Consider the following 21983-nt stretch of genomic DNA (forward strand, 5'->3'; position numbering starts at 1 on the left):
GACATCACCATAGAGAAATAGGTGTTTATTCAAATAGAGAAGCAGCTGAGCTGAGGGCCAGCCATAGGGCCTGGGGTCTGCAGTCTGCGTCTACAATTACAGAAGCAGCAGGAGGCAGAAGAGTAAAAGGAGCAGGGTGAGACCAGGAAAGCAGAGGCCATGGAGCAAGGCAGTGAGGGACCAGGGTCCTATCACACTGTGAAAGTGAGCCCCTCTCCAGGGCGGGGGACTTAGCCGAGAAAGGTAAGGCCAGGTGTCACAGGGCAGTTCCTTGCATCTTGGTTCTTTGCTAACCTGCCCCACGCTTAAGATTTTGTTTCTAGCCTAAGGTCCTAGTTCCCTAGTTAGATTTGTTACACCACTCTCTTCCTCTACCACTCATTCATGATTTCAGAGGCTCAAACCAGCCAGAAAGACACTCAAGGGTCTAGTTTCTTAAGGTTTGGATTCTTCTCCACAGTGAAGTCAGAAGATCCTCCTTGTCCCTTTGCTTTGGCTTAGAGCCTGCCAGGGGACAGAAAGCCACTGATTTCCAAACAAGACAAGGTCTAGCTCAAGAAGCCCAAGATGAGGGTAGGAAGAAGATCTAATGAGATGGATAGTTCTGGAAATAAGAAGGACTACTGGTTAGGTGAAGTCTGAGTACTGACAACCCCTCCATCCTGTTCACCTTTGGGGGCAGCTCTCTGCAGGGCTCTTGCACACACACCCTGAAGTTCAGGGACCCAGTGAGTGAAAAAACAAGTGGAGGACAAATATCTGGAGCAAATACTAGAGGTATATCCAAGGTTTTGCACAGGGTAATCAAATAATAACTGGCTTCAGATGTTTGCAAGCCCAGAAAAGGTAACTAACAGAGCTCCCAGCCTTGTGAGCTGGCATTCCTCTACCAAGCCACCTTCCTAGTGTGTTGAATCATTCCGTTCAGTGTCTCCCCCGACCCGCCACTCAGCTGTGAGCAGGTGTCTGCAGAATCAGAACAGTAGGCACCAGCAGGGCTGGGGACCTGGTTGGTGAGGTGGGCCATCTAATTCTGAAAGATAATGAGCCCAGAAAGTGAGGTGAGAGATGTGGGAGTGAAGGTAGTCAAGGAGGTTTGGGGTGGCAGGGGACAAGTGGAGGCCAGTTTCTAACCCCATTTTCCTTGTATAATTTTTTAAAATATATTTTAAAATTGATTTTTAGAGAGAGAGGAAGGGAAAGAGAGAAACATCAATGTGAGAGGGAGACATCTTCTCCTGCACGCCCCTCCCCAGGGACCAAGCCCACAACCTGGGCATATGCCCTAACTGGCATCCTCTCTGCACAGGATGACACCCAACCAGCTGAGCCACACTGGCCAGGACGCTTGTGTCATTTTCTGCAGTCCTGATTTGGCTTTGCTCTTCTCTGGAGGGAAATGAGAGAGAACAGGGAAACCAGAGCCCTGAGATCCTGGGCCCTCTGGGAAAACTCCTGGGGGATAGGGAAATTGCCAAGAAGCAGAGAAGAATGTGGCCCACAGGGAAATGGAACAGCAGGGTCAGGGTGGTGACAGAAGGCACAGACAAAGCTATCCCCAGCTACCTGGCTGTAGTAATGTCCCCATACCCCACATGGCTCTTCCCTAAGTCACAGTACCCCCCCCCCCCCCGGGGACTGATGGGGCCAGCAGTCACTGGCCAGGCTCTGGGTACAAAGGCAGGAAGGGCAGCTCTGGGAAGGGGGCTTTCAGCCGCAGCACTCGGTGTTCCAGGTCGATACAGCACTGTGGGGTGTGGAGGGGGAAATGTGAGGTTACCTCCTCGGGTAATCTGTCTCCCAGCCACCTCTTATTTGTTCCCCCTCCCGCTTCCCCATTTCCATTCACCTGGACCCTTGTCTGGGAGGGACCCAGTGCTCCACATTTTTCACTTGTGGGCAGATCAGGAACTCTTTAGGAAGCAAAGCTGCAGTACCACATCATGTCTTTCACTGGAACCTGACTCAGGCTTCCACACCTGTGCTTCCTGCCTCTCTTTCCCAGCCCTTGGTCAGGCCCCAAAGTGCTAGTGTCCTCCTTACCTTCAGAGAAAGCAGAGTCTGCAGTCCGAGACAGAATTCTGGACTCTCCACATCTGCAGGAGCCACATGAAAACAGGACTCAGGAAAGTACCCAGTGGTCACTGCTGCCCTCCTATCAGTGCGTGCCCCGTCTCGCCCACTCCACCCTCCAGGTCTGAGAATCTTGGCACAGATATTGGGGATAGTCAGAGCACCTTTGGGGACACCTTGTCTGGTGCTGACAGGGCTGAAATTCCGCCTTTCTCCCCTCTCCCCCCGCCCCAGGAGAGAAGGTAGAAGAGATGAGAAGTGGGGCTTTTGATGAAGGGAGGACTTACCCACCACCTGAGCTGAGCATGCCACAGTCTCCTGGCCTAGCTGTAGCTCCAGCTGCTCCACCTGGGGTGGGAGTCCAGGTGCTGGGTCCCTGTTCCCTAACCTGTGGTTGGGAAGCAAGGGTTATTGCCACCACAGCCCCAACACCTATTCCTGTAGTCAGCTAACGGCCCCCCCACCCCACCACACTGGGTTCTCATCCAATCCCTGGCCCCACATAGGGTCTAAAGCCTTGTCTTCTCTGTCAGAGCCCCATCAACTAGATATAGTTCCTATACCATAGGAGTCATCACCCTTTTAAAGTGTACAATTAAATAGGTTTTTGTATTCACAAATAAGTCACTACTATATAATTTCACAATATCATCACTCCCAAAAGAAGCCCCATTCCCCATCCACTATTTTGGGCCATACTCTTACCCTAGGCGGGTGAGGCATCCAGTGGAGATCTGGTTGTAGTGGGTGCCTGTGTCCACGGCCACCCTAAGAACCTGGTCCTGACACTGAGAAAGAGGGTTGTGGGGGATTCAGTGAGTCCCAGGAGAATGGACTGGGGATCTTCACTTTCCCAGCCTTTCAGAAATTAATGAAAGGAATGAACTGTGTCTTTAAAAGTGGTTTTCATGATATTTGTACAACTGAGAAAAAACTGGCTCAGATAAAAAAAATCAAAAAAAGGAAGTGAGCTGCATGGGATGGTGAGTCCATCTGTTTGGGAACAATTTGACCAGAAATGGATATCTGTTTAACTAGAGCAGGGGTGGGGAACCGTTTTTCTGCCAAGGGCCATTTGGATATTTATAACATCATTCTTGGGCCATACAAAATTATCAACTTAAAAATTAGCCTACTCTATTTGGTCAAACATTTAACCAACTCCTAATGCCTTTGCAGGGCCAGACCAAATGATTTCGCGGGCCTTATATGGCCCATGGGCCAGACTATCCCCACCCCTGGTCTAGAGGAGTTCTTGGGAGGCTGAGGGCCACCAGGTTAGAGAAATCTATTTCGAGTAGGGGAGGGATGAGGAGACTGAGATACCTTGCTGGGAAATTCAAATGTGAGCAAGAGAGACGTTCACCACGGGAAGCAAAGGAAGACACGTTCATTTTCTTTTGGACATATACAGACATTTTGGGTTACACTTGCATATCACAAACACATGGTTTTCTTATTCCAAACTTTTTTTCTTAAATCCTCATCCGAGGATATTTTTTCCATTGATTTTTTTTAGAGAGAATGTGAGAGAGACACATCGATTGGTTGCCTCCTACACACACCTCAACTGGGGCTGATTGAGCCTGCAATCAAGGTACATGCCCTTGATCAGGAATCGAACCCATCACTCTTCAGTCTTAGGACAAGCTGATGCTCTAATTAGTGAGTCAAACCAGCCAGGGGTCATTCCAAACATTTACTGAGCATCTACTATGTATAGATGTTGCTAGAAGGCACAGCAATGAATACTATTTTTTCAGAGCCTAAGGGAAGTGAAATGTAACTGCTGTATAATAGAGTCTTAAGACCTATGAAAGGATTGTCAGTAAAGTGTCCTATGAGGAAAGGCTATTTCCTACTGGGGAACTCGAAAGGTTTCAAGGCAGAGGTAAAATTTGAGGCTTAAGAGATTGTGGAATGTGGACATAAAATGATTGCAAAGCAGGCAGAGGAAAAGCTGAGCGAAGACAGTCACCTAAGAGCAGTGGGCATTTATTAGGAAGGTTCAGTATTGGCAGGTGGTTAAATGGCTTCAGAGATGACGAGGCCATCACATGAGCTTTTCCAGGAGGGTTGCATTATCCATCCATGCACACACTATTATGTAGAGCACACTGAAGATCATTTACATATTCACATTTAAAGATCATACTTTGATAGAGGAAAGGGAGTCATGGTGGAATTGCACAGAGGGAAGATGGTTTGAGGCAAAGAGTAAAGAAGATAGAGGATCCCATTTTTTGGTCCAGGCTTAGGAGAGAGGTTCCTTTTCTCCCTCCTTCCTTCCCTCACTACCCAGGGCAGAAAGGAGAGTGGGTGAAGTGAGCCAGTCACAGGCAGGATTGTTAAGGAAAGCCAGTGCCCTGGGAGGCCTCTCACCTTGCAATTGACCAGAAGAGCTGGAATCTCTGGCATGTTGGTCTTCCTCCTATTCTCCTGGCCATGCATCAGGGCCTGCACCAGGGGAGACTCCCCCTGACTCCGACTCTGGTTTCCTTCTAACAGGCGTCTTTGGATCACGCTATGCGGCTGCTAGCTCCATCACAGAACAATAAAGGAAGATAGGTCTGAAGCCAAGTATCCAGGCTGTTCAGTTCCCCACCTTAGATATCCCAGGACATTGTCTCTAATCCCACCTAGTCCCGAGTCTCACAGGAGTAAGAAAGGGGCAGGAGCTTACCCAAGACTTCCAGCAGTTAGATCATTATAGCAGAGTGAACCCAGTATCAAATCATGCCATTTCCTGGGACCCCAATAACTGCTCAGCGATGAAGAAATGGGAAGGGAATAGCCCATCTGGGTTTGACTGATTAATATTGGCTGATGGTACATTTCAGGAACTAGTATTATGCTTAGGAGAAATTCTGTCTCAAGTCTACAAAAGGTTTTTTGTTTGTTTGGACATTTCCCCTGCTTTGTTGACCTTATCTTTGAATGGGTTGCAGGTCCCAGGGTTGATGGTGTGATTAATAGAAATCAAAGTAACCAAAAAAAAAGGAGAAAGTTAAAATCTTTAAAATTAGGATGCTGGGAGTCATCCCTGGACTCTTCTTCACCTGCAACCCCCTCCCCGCAACCCTGAACAATCTCTTTCTAAATTCTACCAGTTTTGCCTCCTGTGCTTGTAGTCCATCCTGCTTGCTGTTAATGCCTTTATTCTAGACTCACCCCAGCTCTCCTGCTTCACTGGGATGCCTCTTTGCCTTCATAAGAACCTGCCTCCAGTACTGTCACCTCTCAACTACACCTGCTCAAAGCCAATGATTATCTAAAACCCTTGCTACTCAAAGTGTGGTCTTCATATCAGCAGCTTTAACATCACTTGGAAGAAATGCAGAAAAGCTACTGAATCAGAAGCTTCAATTCTAACAAGATGCCCTGATAATTGGTGTGTTCATTAAAGTTTGAGAATTGCCCAAATGAAACAAAACTAAACATGTTACTCCTCTTTTTAAAATCCATCAAAGCACCCCCCCTCCCCATTGCTTACATGGTAGAGCTCAAACTTTTTAAGGAGATCCACAGCCCAGATGACCTGGTCACTGCCCGACTCTGCCTCATCTCACCCTTCCCACCCCACCCCACCCCACTCCCTGCCCCAGCCACCTGCTTATACTGCTTGCACAGGCTGTTTTTCCACCTCCGTGCCTTTGCTTCTGCTCTCCCGTATTCCGGAGACTGGATGACTAGCTCAACACACTTTGTTCAAGAACTAAGCTATTCAGGATAAACGTCTGTGGTTCCACGTGCATCTGGTAATCAGTGCAGGTTTACCTTCTCCAGGGAGCGCTCTCTGACCTCTTTGTGCTCTTCCCTCCACACACAAGGCTGGGGTAGTCCCCTTTGTCATGCTCCTCACAGATGTTCTTTGTGAATTTCACTCCCCCATTAACTTGGAGAGTGCTTGAGATCAGGTCTGTATCTCATTCATTTTTCTGTTTTGCTGGGCTTAGCCCAGCATATACTTGCTGAAGAATACTGTATCCTTCTAGGCTCTACACATGTTTCTCCACCTGCCCTCTCTCCTTGGGAGCCTGGGATTGTTTTTCCACCCATGGCCTAATGAGGCCCTTGAGGCTGCTCCCGCCAGCAAGGCTGCCAGCAAAAGACCCAACTCTGGGAAAAGGGCAGCGAGCTCTGGGAATGGCCAGAAAGAGCAGCTCTGCAGTTCCCAGGTCTCCTCCCACCTTTCCCATGGAGGTGGCCCTTCTCCAGGGCCAAATCAATGGTCCCCTAAGAATAGAGGCTGAAAGGTCCTAGACACTGGGAGCAAAAAACCTGCTTCACTGTCCATCGTTTCTCAGCTGTGCTTGCTATGCTTGCGAAGAGGAGGTTCTCTCAATTGAAATCTTAGTCTGATCACTTTTCCTTTTGGGGGGCGGGGGGCTGCTGGGTGGGACTAGGGGGTTGCCTGGCCTCTGGGCAAGGTTCTGGAGGGGGAACATTTGGCTGGGAGGAATATGGAAAGTAGGATGAGGGCAAGAAGGGCAGTGAGGGGTTGTGAGGTTCTCAGGTAGCAGGAGCTGCTGGAGTGGCCTGAGGCCCCCAGAAATGCCTTTGTGCCTCTCAGGTTGCAGGAGTACCCACCCTCCTCTCAGACCCTCTGACTAGAAGACGGGAAAGTGAACAGAGTGCTCCCAAACATTTGTACAAAAGCCTTCCTTTCTTTTACGACCAAGAGGCCAGATATGATGCCAGGTTCTCTGGATCCTACAGAGCTTCCTTTCTCCCAGGCTAAGTGGAATAGTAGCTGAAGGAATAATAATAATTAGCATTTACACATGGCTTTCTCTCACTCAGGTACTGTTCTAAGTCTTTTATGGGTTTTAACTCATGTTAACTTTTGCAACAACCCTATGAGGTAGATACTATTAATTTTATTCTCATTTAATAGATGAAGAAACTGAGGCATAGACATAAAGTAACCTGCCAAAGTAGCAGAGCAGAATCTGAATCTAAGCAGCGTGTCTCCAAAGCCCATGCTCCTCACCACTCTCTCTGAGGGGAATGCACATACGCAGGTCCCCTGACCACTCACCTCCCACTGTTACTCCCCCACCCCATTCCCTCTCGAGGCCAGAGCTGCTGCAGGAAGATGGGAGGAAAGGAGCCTGGAGGGAGGCTTACTGGGAGGAAGGAGGCCCTCAGGAGGCCAGGTGGCCTGGCAGGCGCAGTTAGAAATCCTGGTGCTTTGGCAAGGATGGAGGCCTTTAAGGCTTCATTCTGAGGGGGGAAAGCAAATGAGTGGCCAGAGCTGGTATGAGAGACTCTGGTTTAGGGAGAGGAAGGAAATCATAACCCTAAACTGGCCAATCCTCCAGGCCCTCCAGCTGTAATCAACTGCTCCAGAAGCTCCGTGCCCCTAAAAACCTCTACTCCCAAACAGCAGAGCTCACTCCAAGATAAGCCATGTGTTTTTGGGGAAAAGCTGAGCAATGAGAATCGGGTCCCTCGGAGCTACAAGTCATGGGAATATTCCCGATGAAGAGCTGAGAATGATCAGAGGGAGCCCCTCAAGTTGGTGGGACTGCCTGTTCCCACTCTCAGTGAGGGAGGGGAATATGAAGGTTTAGGGTCCCCAGTTAAATGTCATCACTCCCACCTTCAGGGTAGGGGGTGAAGAGATGGAGAGAGAGAGGGCCAGAGGTCTTCTGGGGGGTCTGGGAAAGGGGAGAGGGCTTCCTCACCAAGTCCTTGGAGGTGCCCAGCCTCTTGAGGCTGTCCAGGGGCAGCAGGTCAGCGGAGTCCTTGTGCAGGAACTGGGTGGCCTGTTTGAGCCGGCGCTGCTGACTCAGGTGGGCTCGGTCCCGAAGCTCTGCCCCCTGTCCCCTCCTGCTGGAGTCTCCTCCCTCTCTTCTGGTCTCCTGCCTGGTGCTCATGGCCACTGGGAGACTTGATGAGCTTGGTGTACCGGGTGGGGGCTTCTGAGAGGTCCTCCTGCCGTCCTCTGCCTCCTGTGTCCCTGTAGCTTCCTGCCTGTCTCCGTCTGGGCTGCAGCTCTCCTGACAGGAGGGTCTGGGCGGGAGGAAGAGGAAATAAATAAATAATGTGCAGGAGCAGCCGCATCAGACACCAATTCCCGGAGAATACAGTAGAGGGAGTGAGGATCTGCTGGAAAAACGCAGCGCTGGAGAGCACGCTGGGGGCCTACCACCGGCGGGCTCTGCAGCAGCTCCAATTCTGGGGTTCTGGCCAGGGTGGGCGGTGGAAGGGGGGTGTGTGCATGCATGAAGGGCTGTAAAGGTGCTGTGGACTGTCAGGGTGCCCAAGCCAGGTTGTTTGAAAGGCAGTGTGTGTCAGTGGGGGTGGCAGCCTGCGTGGGTGTGCATGGTGTGAGTGAGACATGCGGCATGTGCATCCATGGGCCTGGGTACTAGAATGCTCTGCAGGCCTCCACCACCCCCTACCCCCACCTCCTCCACCTGGGGTTCTTGCAGCCCAGAGGGTGGGGTGCAGGCCAAGAACTAGGTTCAGAACCAGAGGGGGCAGCATCAAAATGTCCTCCCTTCCTTTCCTCCCCTCAACAGGAGACCTTTCTGGGTTCAGCCTTTCAGTGTGGCCCATCAGTTCCCATTACTCTGGGGTCTGGGCTCCAGGGGGGGCAAGAGCAACTCTGAATCTTCTCACAAGTTGGCCCAGCTTCTCCCTCTGTTTTGTGTAAGACTCCTCCAGCCCTGGCTTTAAAAAAAAAGTCATAATTCAAACAAGCAGGAAGTTATAAAGAAGTGATACACCTTACTTGTGGACCTCCTTTTAAAAAAATACTACAAATACAGCTGAAGCTCTGCTTATACTTTCCCTTCTCCCTGTATGACATCCTTCCTGAATTTGGTGTTTGTTGTTCCCACACTTGTCTTTATACTCTTTATACATATAACTGTGTATGTATCCTGAGCAATACAGCATTAGTTTTGCATATATTCTTCTGCAACTTGTCTTTTTTTGCTCAGTGTTTTACTAGTGAGATTCATCCATGAGATACGCATTGCTCTGGTTCATTCACTTTAACAGCTGTATAGTATTCCTCTATACGAACATGTCATATTTAGAAAATTTAGGTTTTCTTTTTCCTTTCCTTTTTTTTTTTCAACCAATGCTGCTATGAACATTTTTGCACATCTTTCCTGGGGACATGTATAAGCATTTCTCTAGAGTATATACCTAAGGGTGGAATTGCTTCCCCACTTATGGATAATGCCAAATCACCCTCCAAAATATTTATACAAGTGTTCACTTCAGTCAGCATTGCATGGAGTGTCCTGGGCTCCACTTCCTCACCCACACTTAGTATCAGACTTTTTATAGTGCTGGTTCATCTGTCTTCAGATTTTTCTCTTTGGCCTTTTGTCTTAACCATCATCAAAATTATTTGGTCAAACACCTGCTCGCATGTGGTGGACACTCACAGCATGAGTACCGACCAGAGCCCTGCTCCCTAGGGACACGGTCTGGTCCAAACACTACCAAGGCAAGTGCACATTCAGACAAACCAGGTATCCTCTGGTTTTCTATGGACCAAGCCTCTTTGAGGCACTTTCACAAGCACTACAATAGTATCAGGAAGAATTGTATCATAAACCCCATTTACAGCTGAAGAAACTAGCTATGTGCTGTGGGTTGTGTCCCACCCAATTCATTTGTTAAAGTCCTAACCTCCAGTACCCCAGAAGATGATCTTGTTTGGAGATAGGGCTTTTATAGAGGTAATCAAGTTAAAATGAGATCAGTAAGGTGGGCCCTAATCCAATATGAGTATATGTCCTTATTAAAAGGGGAAATTTGGACACAGAGAGAAACATACAGGTAAAATACCTTGTGAGCATGAGGGCTGAAAATGGGGTAATGCATCTACAAGCTAAGGAATGCCAAGAATTGCCTGCAGAACATTAGAAGCTAGGAGAAAGGCCTCAAACAGATCCTTCCTCACAGCCCTCAGAAGGAACCAACCCTGCCAACACCTTGATCGTGGACTTGTAGCCTCTACATCTGTGAGACAATACATTTCTCTTCTGTAAGCCACCCAGTTTGTGGTATTTTGTTATGACAGCCCCAGGAAATGAATACACTAAGACTTAGAAAACTTGCCCAAGACTCACTTATTATACAGCAGAACCATAGGAATCAAACCCTTGTGTTCTGTCTCCCAAGTCTCGCTCAGTTTCCATTATGCCAAAAGGACCTATGAACCAGGAGGTCACAGTTCTATTCCCAGTCAAGGCACATGCCCGGGTCAAAGGCTTAATCCCCAGTAGAGGGCGTGCAAGAAGCAGTCAATCAATGATTCTCTCTCATCATTGATGTTTCTATGTCTCTCCATCTCCCTTCCTCTCTGAAATCAATAAAAAAAAAAAAAATAGCCCTAGCCAGTTTGGCTCAGTGGATAGAGCGTTGGCCTGTGGACTGAAGGGTCCCAGGTTCGATTCCGATAAAGGGCACATGCCTGGGTTGCGGGCTTGATCCCCAGTAGGGGGTGTGCAGGAGGCAGCTGATCAATGATTCTCTCTCATCATTGATGTTTATATCTCTCTCTATCCCTCTCCCTTCCTCTCTAAAATCAATAAAAATAATTTTAAAATATATATATGATAATTTGATTAAAATGATAAACATGGAATGAAAACCAAACTATAGTATGATTCAATTTATGAAGTTCTGGACCACCATATCCTGGCTTCAATTAGACTCTGTTTTAGTGAAATATTTCAGTTCTGGGAGAAACCAAGATGGTGGCATAGGTAAACACCTAAACTGCTGCCTCGCACAACAATTTCAAAACTACAACTAAAAGACAAAACGGACATCATCGAGAACCACAGGAAGGCTAGTTGAGTGGAAATTCTACAACTAGAAGGAAAGAGAAAAGCACACTGAGACTCAGAGGAGCTGAGGGAGGCAGAGGTACTGAGACACACGTGCAGAGAGGACTGGCAACTGAGTGCACGGCTGGCTTTCTCAAGCGGGAGGGAGACAAAAGCTCCCGACTGCACTGAACTCCAGTTCCAGGCGAGACTCTGGGGACCCAGACTCATTTGGGTAGAAACTGGACTGTCTGGCAGCAGGTGGAACTTGAGGGCAGCTTTCTCTCAGAGGTGCTTGCAGCAATTACCACAGGACGCTGAGACACAGGGGCCTATTAGGGCAGGGCTGATGGGAAACCAATGCTGTATGATCCACCCTGAGACTCTGCCCCATCCAAGGTGAGCACAGAGGCTTTTTGCAAGTCTTGTCTCATAAGGGTGTCTCCAGCACAGAAGTTCTCCCAGCATAGACACAGCTGATCCACACAGCTAATTGGCCTGGAGGTCAATTCCTCCCAGTGATACCAACAACAATCAAGGCTTAACTACAACAAGACTGTGCACACAGCCCACAAAGAGGTGCACCAAGAGTGTCCACCTCAGGTAACTGGGGAGGCTGAGCCACTGGGCCCTATAGGACACCTAGCACACAAAGTCACTCTATCAACTCAGGGAAGCAGCCAAAATGCAGAGACAAAGAAACAGGTCACAAATGAAAGAAATGGAGGAAAACAAACGACTGGATATAGAGTTCAAAACCACGGTTATAAGGTTTTTCAAGAATTTTCTAGAAAAGGCCGATAAATTTAGCGAGACCCTCGAGGATGTGAAAAAAGACCAACTAGAAATTAAGCATACACTGACTGAAATAAAAAATATTGTACAGAGACCTAACAGGTCAGATAAAGAGCTTCACAGATAAGAAAAAGCTAAAGGAGTTCATCACCACCAAACCAGTATTATATGAAATGCTGAAAGGTATTCTTTAAGAAGAGGGAGAAGAAGAAAAAGGTAAAGATAAAAATTACGAACAACAAATACATATCTATCAACAAGTGAATCTAAAAATCAAGTGAATAAAAAAATCTGATGAACAGAATAAACTGGTGAATATAATAGAATCAGGGGCATAGAAAGGGAGTGTACTGACAATTCTCGGCGGGAAAGGGGGGTGGGGGGTGCGGGAAGAGACTGGACAAAAAGCGTACACCTATGGATGAGGACAGTTGGCGGAGCGGGTAAGGGCAGAGCGTGGTGTGGGTACCGGGTGGAGAGGAGCTATGGGGGAAAAAAGAGAAATAATTGTAATAATGTGAACAATAAAGATTTATTAAATTAAAAAAAAAAGAGAAATATTTCAGTTCCTTCCCATGTCTTGACATCTACTACCACCACACATTTGCCTGAGATAAAGGTGGAAAAGGATCCACTGACACATTGTGCTGGTTTCTGGTGGTTGATTCCATGGGATTAACTGTATGCACTAACAAATCAGTGAGTGACCTGCATAGTGGGATGCTGGGCGGGCCCCAACACTGAACGGTGTCTCCTCCAACTTTATTCTCAGCAATTCATTCCTTAGGCTTGAAAATTGTTCAACATCTTCAAGAGTCCTTTATTAATTCAACTAGAGGCCCAGTGCACAAAATTCATGCACTGGGGGGCGGGGGTCCTCACCCTGGCCTGTGCCCTCTCACAGTCTGGGACTCCTCGCTCATTACTACCCGCCTGCTCGCTGCTCCTTACCACTCAGCTCACTGCTCCTTAGCACTGCTGCTGCTGCAGAGGTGGGAAATGCTCCCACCACCGCTGCATTCCTGGCTTCTGGCTGAGTGGTGCTCCGCCTGTGGGAGCGCACTGACCACCAGGAGGCAGCTTCTGCATTGAGTTTCTGCCCCCTGGTGGTCAGTGCGTGTCATAGCAACCTGTCATTCTGCTGGTTGTTCCACGGTTCGGTCAATTTGCATTGTAGGGTTTTATTATATAGGATTTTCAGAGGAGTAATGCTATCAATGAACAAGAGTGAGATGACTCTAGGCCAGCCATGGGCAAACTATGGCCCGTGGGCCGGATCTGGCCCGTTCGGCTGTTCTATCCGGCCTGCGGAGCCAAAAGAGCGGAGGGTTCTCTTGCTCTCCCCTCCGCTCCTTTACTTTGAATTTATATTAGTTCACACAAACACTCCATCCATGCTTTTGTTCCGGCCCTCTGGTCCAGTTTAAGAACCCATTGTGGCCCTCGAGTCAAAAAGTTTGCCCACCCCTGCTCTAGGCACTTAGCAGGGTTGTCTTGGGCAGCCTAATAACAGGGTCAAGATGTCTGTAGACTGCATTCCAGGGAAGACTAAATGTACCTGCAGTATAGAATGAAGACTTTGGAATTTATGATTTGGATGGGGTGAGGTTGGGGACATGAGTTCCTCTTCTCTAGTTGGTCTGATAAGGCCTTTGTTGCCTGGTCCTAGGAAGCACTTGTACTCAGGAAATGCCATTCTCTGGAATGTAGCTGAGTCACCCTGTGTTCTTGGGTCCAAACTAATATTACCTCACTCACTATCTCACCATCTGGGATAGGACTCAGGAGTAAGGAGACTCTCTTTTGCCTTTTTATGTTCCTTGGTTTATTCCTTTATAAATTTGTATTTTACCCAAAGTTTCAGAGTGAACAGGAATGTTCTTGCAATACAAAACTCTGAGCTCTTCTTTGTCAGGGGCGAAAGAAATCCCTTTGTTAGGATGATGGAGAGTATCAGGGAATGTTCTGTGGCTAGTTGTAACCTCAGTTGGGTTATCTGTATCTTTACCAGTAATTCACCTCCATTCCCTCCTCTCATTATTATTTTTTAAATTTTTTATTGTTGAAAGTATTACATATGTCTCCTTTTCCCCCATTGATTTATCCCAGCCCTCCCCTGCCCCTCAGCACAGGCCTTCACCTCCCTATTATCTGTGTCCATTGGTTATGCTTATATGCATGCATACAAGTCCTTTAGTTGATCTCTTACCCTCACCCTCACCCTCCTCTGCCATCCCTCTGAGGCTTGAGGGTCTGCTCGATGTCATTATTTTTTTAAAGTATATTTTTATTGATTTCAGAGAGGAAGGGAGAGGGAGGCAGAGATAGAAACATCAACAATGAGAGAGAATCATTGATTGTCTGCCTCCTACACGCCTGCTACTGGGGTTTGAGCCCACAACCTGGCATGTGCCCTTGACTGGAATCAAACCCGAAACCCTTCAGTCTGCAGGCCGATGCTCTACCAACTGAGCCAAACTGGCTAAGGCTACTTTTTAACCATTGAACTCTAATGATGAGACAGAGAGGGAGCAAACTTCCAGGAACACTATGAAGGAAGATTGTAAGGAATAGAAGAAACAGGTTTTCCTTTCCAAGATTCTTGGAAAATAGCTATAATTTCTCTCACTAATTTCATCTTGTGGTTCACATACAAGTGAATGGATACAAATTCAGAAATTTTATGAGAAAAAATGGAAGTGTGCTATATGGCTCCCTCAGTACATTTGTTCTCCTCTGAATTACAACAATTTTTCCTTTCAGAATGAATTCAGTAAAAACATATTTATTGAGCCTTAGCCAATTTGGCTCAGTGGATAGAGCATCGGCCCGTAGACTGAAGGGTCTCAGATTTGATTCCAGTCAAGGACACATACCTCCACTGCAGGCTTGACCCCCCAGCCTAGGTCGGGGTGTGTGTGGGAGGCAACCAATTGATGTGTCTCTCTCACATCAATGTTTCTTTCTCTATGTCTCTCCCCCTCCCTTCTACTCTCTCTCTCTAAAAAAAAAAAAAAAAAAAAAAAAATCAATGTAAAAATATACTCAGGTGAGGATTAATAAAAAAAATTTAATTAAAAAATATATTTATTGAGCACCTATGTTTCAGACATCGAGCTAACCCTGGGTGTGTATTGGTGAACCAGATGAAATCCCTGGTGGCATGGAATTCACATTCTAATGAGGAAGGCAGACAGTGAACAACTAAATTCATAAATGTGAAGAAGTGGTAACTGCTAAAGGAAAATAAAGCTGGGTGAGAGGAAAGAGTGATGGGGTGGGGGCTTGGGTGGCTCTTTTAGAGCAGATGACATTGTGCAGGGATGAGGACAAAGTGAGGGTGAGGGCCTCGTAGGTACCTGGAGAAGGGGTGTCTCAGACAGAGAAAGCTTGCAACAGTGTGGGTAAGAGAGGCCAGGCCAGGCCAGTGCTTCTGTCCCATACACAGCACAGACAGGGGCAAATTTCATCCTCTCCATCCCCTCTGTCCAGCCTGGCTCCTCCTGTGACCAGTTATTCACATCAGCAAGACAGACAGGCAGGGTAAGGGGATAGGGAGAAAATAGAGCTACCAGTGTACCCCAGGATGGAACCCTTTCCTTGTTCTCCTGGGCACAGTGCTCTTCCCAGCTGGGCTCACTGCCCCCAAACACTGAATCTGACAGACCTGAGGGAGTCAGGGTTTTCTCTACAGAAAGAGAACACAGAACACTACCAAGTGGGTTCTAAAAATTGCCGGAGGTCTTCATTATTTCCAACAATGAGGAAGGCTGAGAGGGGTCCAAAAGGTAACATTTTCTTGGCCTTTACCCTCATAGGCCCCCAGTTGTTCTAGAGAACTTTCTGCCTTTAGATAACACCAGACTTATCTTGTATTTGCCATTGAACAATGGCAAGATGCAGAACTGTTAAGTCTGACAGTCATTAGCAATTCTAGACTTGTGCTGATCAATACAGTGGCCAAAAGCCACATAATGGCTATTAATCACTTGACAGTGACTAGTCTATGTTAAGTGTAACATACACGGATTTTGAAAACAACACGAAAAACAATGTGAAATATCTCATTGATTATTTTTACATTGATTACATTATTTTGTTGATAATATTTTGGATCTATTGGGTTAAATAAAATATATTATGAAATTAGACTTAACCTGTTGGGGTTTTTTTACTTTTTAAATATGGCCACTAAAAAATTTAAAGTTACATATATGCCTCCATTATATTGCTGTTAGACAGCACCAGTCTAAATAGACTCACAGCTCGTGTTTTTAAACCTGATGTAATCTCCTCCAGCATCTCTCCACTGTATCAGGAAGTTCTGTATAGGTAATCTTAATCCCTATAGCTGTATTCAAAATCTTTCCTTCTTGTCAAGCCACAGTAGAGACGGAGGTAAACTGGTTCCCATCTTCCTCAAGATAACCTTTCATGCCTTTAAATGTCTTTGTGCCCTTTCTTTTAATGTTCATTCTCAAGGCTGAATAGTGCCAATTCTCATCTCTGGTAGGATGGGGACGAGAGTTCATTTGGCACAGTGAAATCATCCAGTCAAATGCCCTGCCGCATAAGGAAATTCCCAGAATATTTTTCATAGAGTGGGTTATTCAGAGCTACATAAGCAGTTCCCTTGAGCCCATGCAGGGTGAAGGGCAGCCAGATCTTTTTCGGGCTTTCTCCTCTGGCCCTGTCAGATCTGCTGAAGATAGGAATTAAACTATTTTCCAGAATTCTCCTGTCCTGCAAGGGTCCCAGAAGACTCATGCCAATTTTGAAAATGTATCATCTTACCTCCACCTCCAAAGATACATCTTCCAAAAACTACCAGGCTAAGGCAACTTTTTCTTTTTGTCACTAGGATGATTTTATGGATGGCAAAACCAAGGCCAAGTGTTTGTCTCTACTGATGAAAGCAAACTGAACACAGATATTGAAAGGAACTCAGGCAAGCTTGGTCAAGTATTCCAACTCAGTAATTTACTAACTGGGTGACGTTAGGTGAAGCACTTACTCTTTTGGAATCTGTTTCCTCATTCGTAAAACTGAAATAACATATAATTGTAGAATTGCTGTGACGTTTAAATGAGAAGCAGAATAGCAAAATGTTTAAGAGTTCTCTATACCTCATCTCTAAAATGCAGGTTATAATGGGACCTACCTCACAGTGTTGTGATGATTAAATGAGTTGATTCATGAAAAGCTCTCAAAACATTACCTAACACATAGTTTGTTTCTTCTCTCTCTTCTCACACAAAATTTGTTCAATGAATTGTTCAGCAGGACTCCAGAGACACAGAAGGAGACAGGTCATTGTTCCCTCAACAGCTGAAATGATGAGACACTGGACCAGCCTGCTGAACTGCCCACCTGATTTTCCAAGTCACGAAATCCAGCTGATGCCATAAGCACTCAAAGGCAATCACCCTTTCTACTCATCCCCTTTTCCTTCTACCCATGGGGATTATTTGCCATCCCCTCATCCCCTAGGTTCTGTACCCTAATCTTTTTTTTTAAGTGTTTACTCAAGGAGTGAGGATATTTTTTCCATTGATTTTTAGAGAGTGTGGAAAGGAAAGGGGAAGGGGAGAGATAGAGACAGAGGAGAGAGAAAAAACAAAACAAAACACATTGATGTGAAAAAGATATATTGATTGGTTACTTCCTGCTCTCACCCCAACAGGAGGGCCGGGGATTGAACCTGCAACCAAGGTACGTGCCCTTGACCAGAAATTGAACCCATGACCCTTTGGTCTGCAGGCCGACAGTCTAACCACTGAACAAACTGGCCAGGGCTATACCCTAATCTTTTTTTTTAAATAAATCTTTATTGTTCAGATTATTACAGTTGTTCCTCTTTTTTCCCCCCATAGCTCCCCTCAACTGGTTCCCATCCCACCTTCTGCCCTTACCCCCCCTTCCCCGTACTGTCCTCATTCATAGGTGTACGATTTTTGTCGAGTCTCTTCCCGCACCCTTCACACCCCTTTCCCCTCAGAATTGTCAGTCCATTCCCTTTCTATGCCCCTGATTCTATTATATTCACCAGTTTATTCTGTTCATCAGATTTTTATTCACTTGATTTTTAGAATCACTTGCTGATAGATATGTATTTGTTGTTCATAATTTTTATCTTTTTTTAAAAATATATTTTATTGATTTTTTACAGAGAGGAAGAGAGAGGGATAGAGAGTTAGAAACATCGATGAGAGAGAAACATTTATCAGCTGCCTCCTGCACACCTCCTACTGGGGATGTGCCCACAACCAAGGTACATGCCCTTGACCAGAATTGAACCTGGGACCTTTCAGTCAGCAGGTCGACGTTCTTTCCACTGAGCCAAATCGATTAGGGCCATAATTTTTATCTTTACCTTTTTTTTCTTCTCCCTCTTCTTAAAGAATACCTTTCAGCATTTCATATAATACTAGTTTGGCAGTGATGAACTCTTTTAGCTTTTTCTTATCTGTGAAGCTCTTTATCTGCCCTTCAATTTTGAATGATAGCTTTGCTGGGTAGAGTAATCTTGGTTGTAGGTTCTTGCTATTCATCACTTTGAATATTGCTTGCCACTCCCGTCTGGCCTGCATAGTTTCTGTTGAGAAATCAGCTGACAATCGTATGGGTACTCCCTTGTAGGTAACTGTTTTTCTCTTGCTGCTTTTAATATTCTCTCTTTGTCTTTTGCCCTTGGCATTTTAATTATGATGTGTCTTGGTGTGGTTCTCTTTGGATTCCTTTTGTTTGGGGTTCTCTGTGCTTCCTGGACTTGTAAGTCTATTTCTCTCACCAGGTGGGGGAAGTTTTTGGTCATTATTTCTTCAAATAGGTTTTCAATATCTTGCTCTCTCTCTTCTTCTGGCACCCCCATAATTCTGATGTTGGTACACTTGAAGTTGTCCCAGAGGCTCCTTACACTATCTTTATATTTTTGGATTCTTTTTTCTTTTTGCTTTCCCAGTTGGGTGTTTTTTGCTTCTTTGTATTTCAAATCTTTGACTTGATTCTTGCAATCCTCTAGTATGCTGTTGGATCTCTGTATATTATTCTTTATTTCAGTCAGTGTATGCTTAATTTCTAGTTGGTCCTTTTTTATATCCTCAAGGGTCTCACTAAATTTATTGGCGGTTTCTAGAAAATTCTTGTAAAACTTTATAACCGTGGTTTTGAACTCTATATCCAGTCAGTTGCTTTCCTCCATTTCTTTTATTTGTGATCTGTTTCTTTGTCTCCACATTTTCGCTGCTTCCCTGAGTTGATAGAGTGGCTTTGTGTGCTAGGTGTCCTATAGGGCCCAGTGGCTCAGCCTCCCCAGTTACCTGAGGTGGACTCTCTTGGTGCACCCCTTTGTGGGCTGTGTGCACAGTCTTGTTGTAGTTAAGCCTTGATTGTTGTTGGTATCACTGGGAGGAATTGGCCTCCAGGCCACTTGGCTGTGAGGATCAGCTGTGTCTACGCTGGGAGAACTTCTGTGCTGGAGACACCCTTACGGGGCAAGACTTGCTTCAGTGGGTCTTTGGTGCTCACTGAGTCTGGCCCTTGATGGTGGGCTAAAGGAAGCCACACCAAAACTTCCACCTAGGAATCTGAACAATGGCAAGATGCAGCAGCATTTGCAAGGGTATGTCTTGGTACCTGCAGAAAGTGTGTGGCTGAAAATTAACCTGAGATGGGCAACCATATGAATAGCCACAAAAATCATCAAATATAATAATAGGCAGCAGCAATTACTTACATGGTGTGATGAAAAGAGTAAATGTATGTGGCTCCGTGGACAGTACAACAAGGAAAGGGCTTGTTGCAGAAGACCAAAGAAAACCAAGGACGCTTCTGAGAAAAAAGGAGGGACACTGTTTAATACGCCAACGGACTCAGGGAACAGCCTTCCAAATCTGAGTGAAGGAACACGCTTGGGGCCCTCCTTATATCTCCCTCCCTGTGATCTTTGTCCCACAAACATGGATTATGCTTCTGGTCCTTTTCGAGGGCCTTGCAAGAAGGCCCCCAGGTGTTGGGGATCTCCAGGCAATATCTGATGGTCTGGCCTGGCATCAGCGTTAATAAGCCTCCCTCTGGGCAGTGCACTGTCCACAGCCCAATGGCCTCTGTAACCGGTTCTGCAAGACCAGTATCTGGGAAAGAGGTAGTGACTTAATTATAGGTTATCAGGAATGTACACTGAGCTTGCTGGCTTGGATTCAGATCACTAGCCTCCAAATATCAGGGTTACATTGGAATTAGTCCTTTTAGCCTTCTCAAGCTCAAAGGTGGAAGAGAAGCATGAAGACAAAAGGCTTGAGCAATTGAGTCAGTGATCAGTGGGGAAGGTGGAAGTGAGGTTGGGGCAGGCTGGAGAGAGAATCACAGTTCAGACATGTCATTTCAGGGAGCAGTGATTGAGGATTTTTTAAAATTAAATATATATTTTTATTGATTTCAGAGAGGAAGGGAGAAGGAGAGATGGAAATGTCAATGATGATAGATAATCATTTATCTACTTCCTGCATGCCCTACACTGGGGATTAAGCCCGCAATCCAGGAATATGCCCTGACTAGGAATTGAACTGTGACCTAGTTCATAGGTCAATGCTCAACCACTGACCACTCCAGCCAGGTGGAATGGAGATTATGGTGAATAAGGACTGAAGATCCTCATTGATTGGCCAAGTGGCTGGCCCTGAATCTCTCCCATGGGTTTCCGGCCTCCACAGCTTCCAACACTCACTGACTCCCAACAATTCCTCAGGCCCTAAGCAATTCGAGAACCTGGACTGGCCTCAGCAACCCAGCTCATGAGGTTAATCCTGGGCTTAGGGAAAGTGAGGTTGTGGAAGGGGAGGTCTTGACCCAGAAGTGGCTTTGAAAGCCTTTGTGCTAGGATTAATTAGGGTCTATGAAGCTGGTGGCATTCAGCATGTTGTATTGCAAATCAGCGAGCTGGACAAGAGACCTTAATGAACCAATTAGTTAGGAGTCATCTTTCTTGCGCACAGGTTCAGAGAAGATTACCTCTGTCAAATTCTGAACAAACACAGGAGGGAGTATTTCTTTTTTATATCCTTCTAGTTCTTTGTGTAAGACAGCTTGTAACCTTGAGTATATATCATATCTATATAGACACCTGTAACCTTAGATGAACAAACACTTGGCAGAATTTGGGAATTATTATCAGTATCAGTGTATCAGCCCCTTTATATGGCTAGCTTGCAAGGTCAGACAGTTAAGTTTATCTTTTCTATTATTCAAGCTAAAAACAAAGTTATTTTATAATCTAAAAATAACAGAGTTGACCTACAGAATAAGAGACTAAGAATAACAGAGTAGTTCAAACAGCAGTTTCAAACAGCAGTTTTTCCAAAGGAGGGATTACTATGCTTCAAGCAGAACACAAAAAGTTCTGTGGAGTGGTGTTCTGGGTATGTTAGGGATGTGGGGGAGGGGACGCCATTCCTACCTCCCTCTCAGATCTACTCTCAGAAGTTGCAGTGAGAGCCCTGCCAGCTCAGGGTTGAGCATTGACCTATGAACCAGGAGGTCGCGGTTCAATTCCTGGTCAGGGCATATGCCCGGGTTGTGGGCTCAATCCCCAGTGTGGGGCATGCTGGAGGCAGCCAATCAATGATGTCTCTCCCAATGATTGATGTCTCTCTCTCTGTCTCTCTCTCTCTCTGAAAGGGGGCAGAAATAGAACGTTGGAGAACTAGCTAGTATTGTAAGAAATATTAATCATGCTCTGTTAACTGTGATTGTTTTGTTCTGATTAAAGAAGGCACATTCTAACTTGGCTGACAGCTGCACTCAGGACCTGGGAGTTTCACTTGGAAATGCAGCCCGCCCTCCCGTTTTGGTGCTGCCCATTATCATGGAAAGATTAACGACTTTGTTGCAGAAACCAGAGCCAGAAATCAGAATCCCCAACCCATTTTTGCATACCTTCAGGCCTTTGCAAATCTCCAGTCTGCTTACCTGTTATGCCCATTTGGCCTACCCTTTGGCTATTTCCCCGTGTAACCCCAGCCCTTGCATATCACTAAGGCCTTTGAAGATCCCCAGCCCTGTAAACTGCCCATTTACCTTTTTGCCTACTTTCCTTTGTACTTCTACCTATATAAGTGCTGGCTTATGGTGGGCTGCAGAGCAGATTTTTGTGGACGACCTGCTGCTCTCCCATATTGCCATCAATATTGGAATAAACGCTCATATATGATTCAACCCTGTCTGTGCTTAATTGGTTTGAGTAGTGACAGGCAGCACGGACCCATTGTTTGTCCAGTTACATCTTCTTCTCTGAAAAAAAAAAGTTGTGGTGAGAGA

The 21983-nt window shown here is 46.0% G+C and overlaps 1 protein-coding gene across 1 annotated transcript; it reads right to left on the bottom strand.

The window, feature by feature from the left end:
• Positions 1-8: 8 nt before the first annotated feature.
• NRIP2 (nuclear receptor interacting protein 2) lies at positions 9-8104 on the bottom strand. Its single transcript, XM_080662067.1, has 6 exons — positions 7764-8104; positions 4456-4608; positions 2779-2861; positions 2361-2461; positions 2044-2096; positions 9-1747 (listed from the first exon to the last, which is right to left on the bottom strand). Exons 1-6 carry the CDS (start codon positions 7953-7955, stop codon positions 1655-1657), a joined length of 675 nt encoding a protein of 224 aa, XP_080518193.1. The 5' UTR covers positions 7956-8104; the 3' UTR covers positions 9-1654.
• Positions 8105-21983: the final 13879 nt, after the last annotated feature.

Source organism: Plecotus auritus, assembly GCF_963455305.1.
Source record: "Plecotus auritus genome assembly, chromosome: 3".
Classification (NCBI taxonomy): Eukaryota; Metazoa; Chordata; class Mammalia; order Chiroptera; family Vespertilionidae; genus Plecotus; species Plecotus auritus.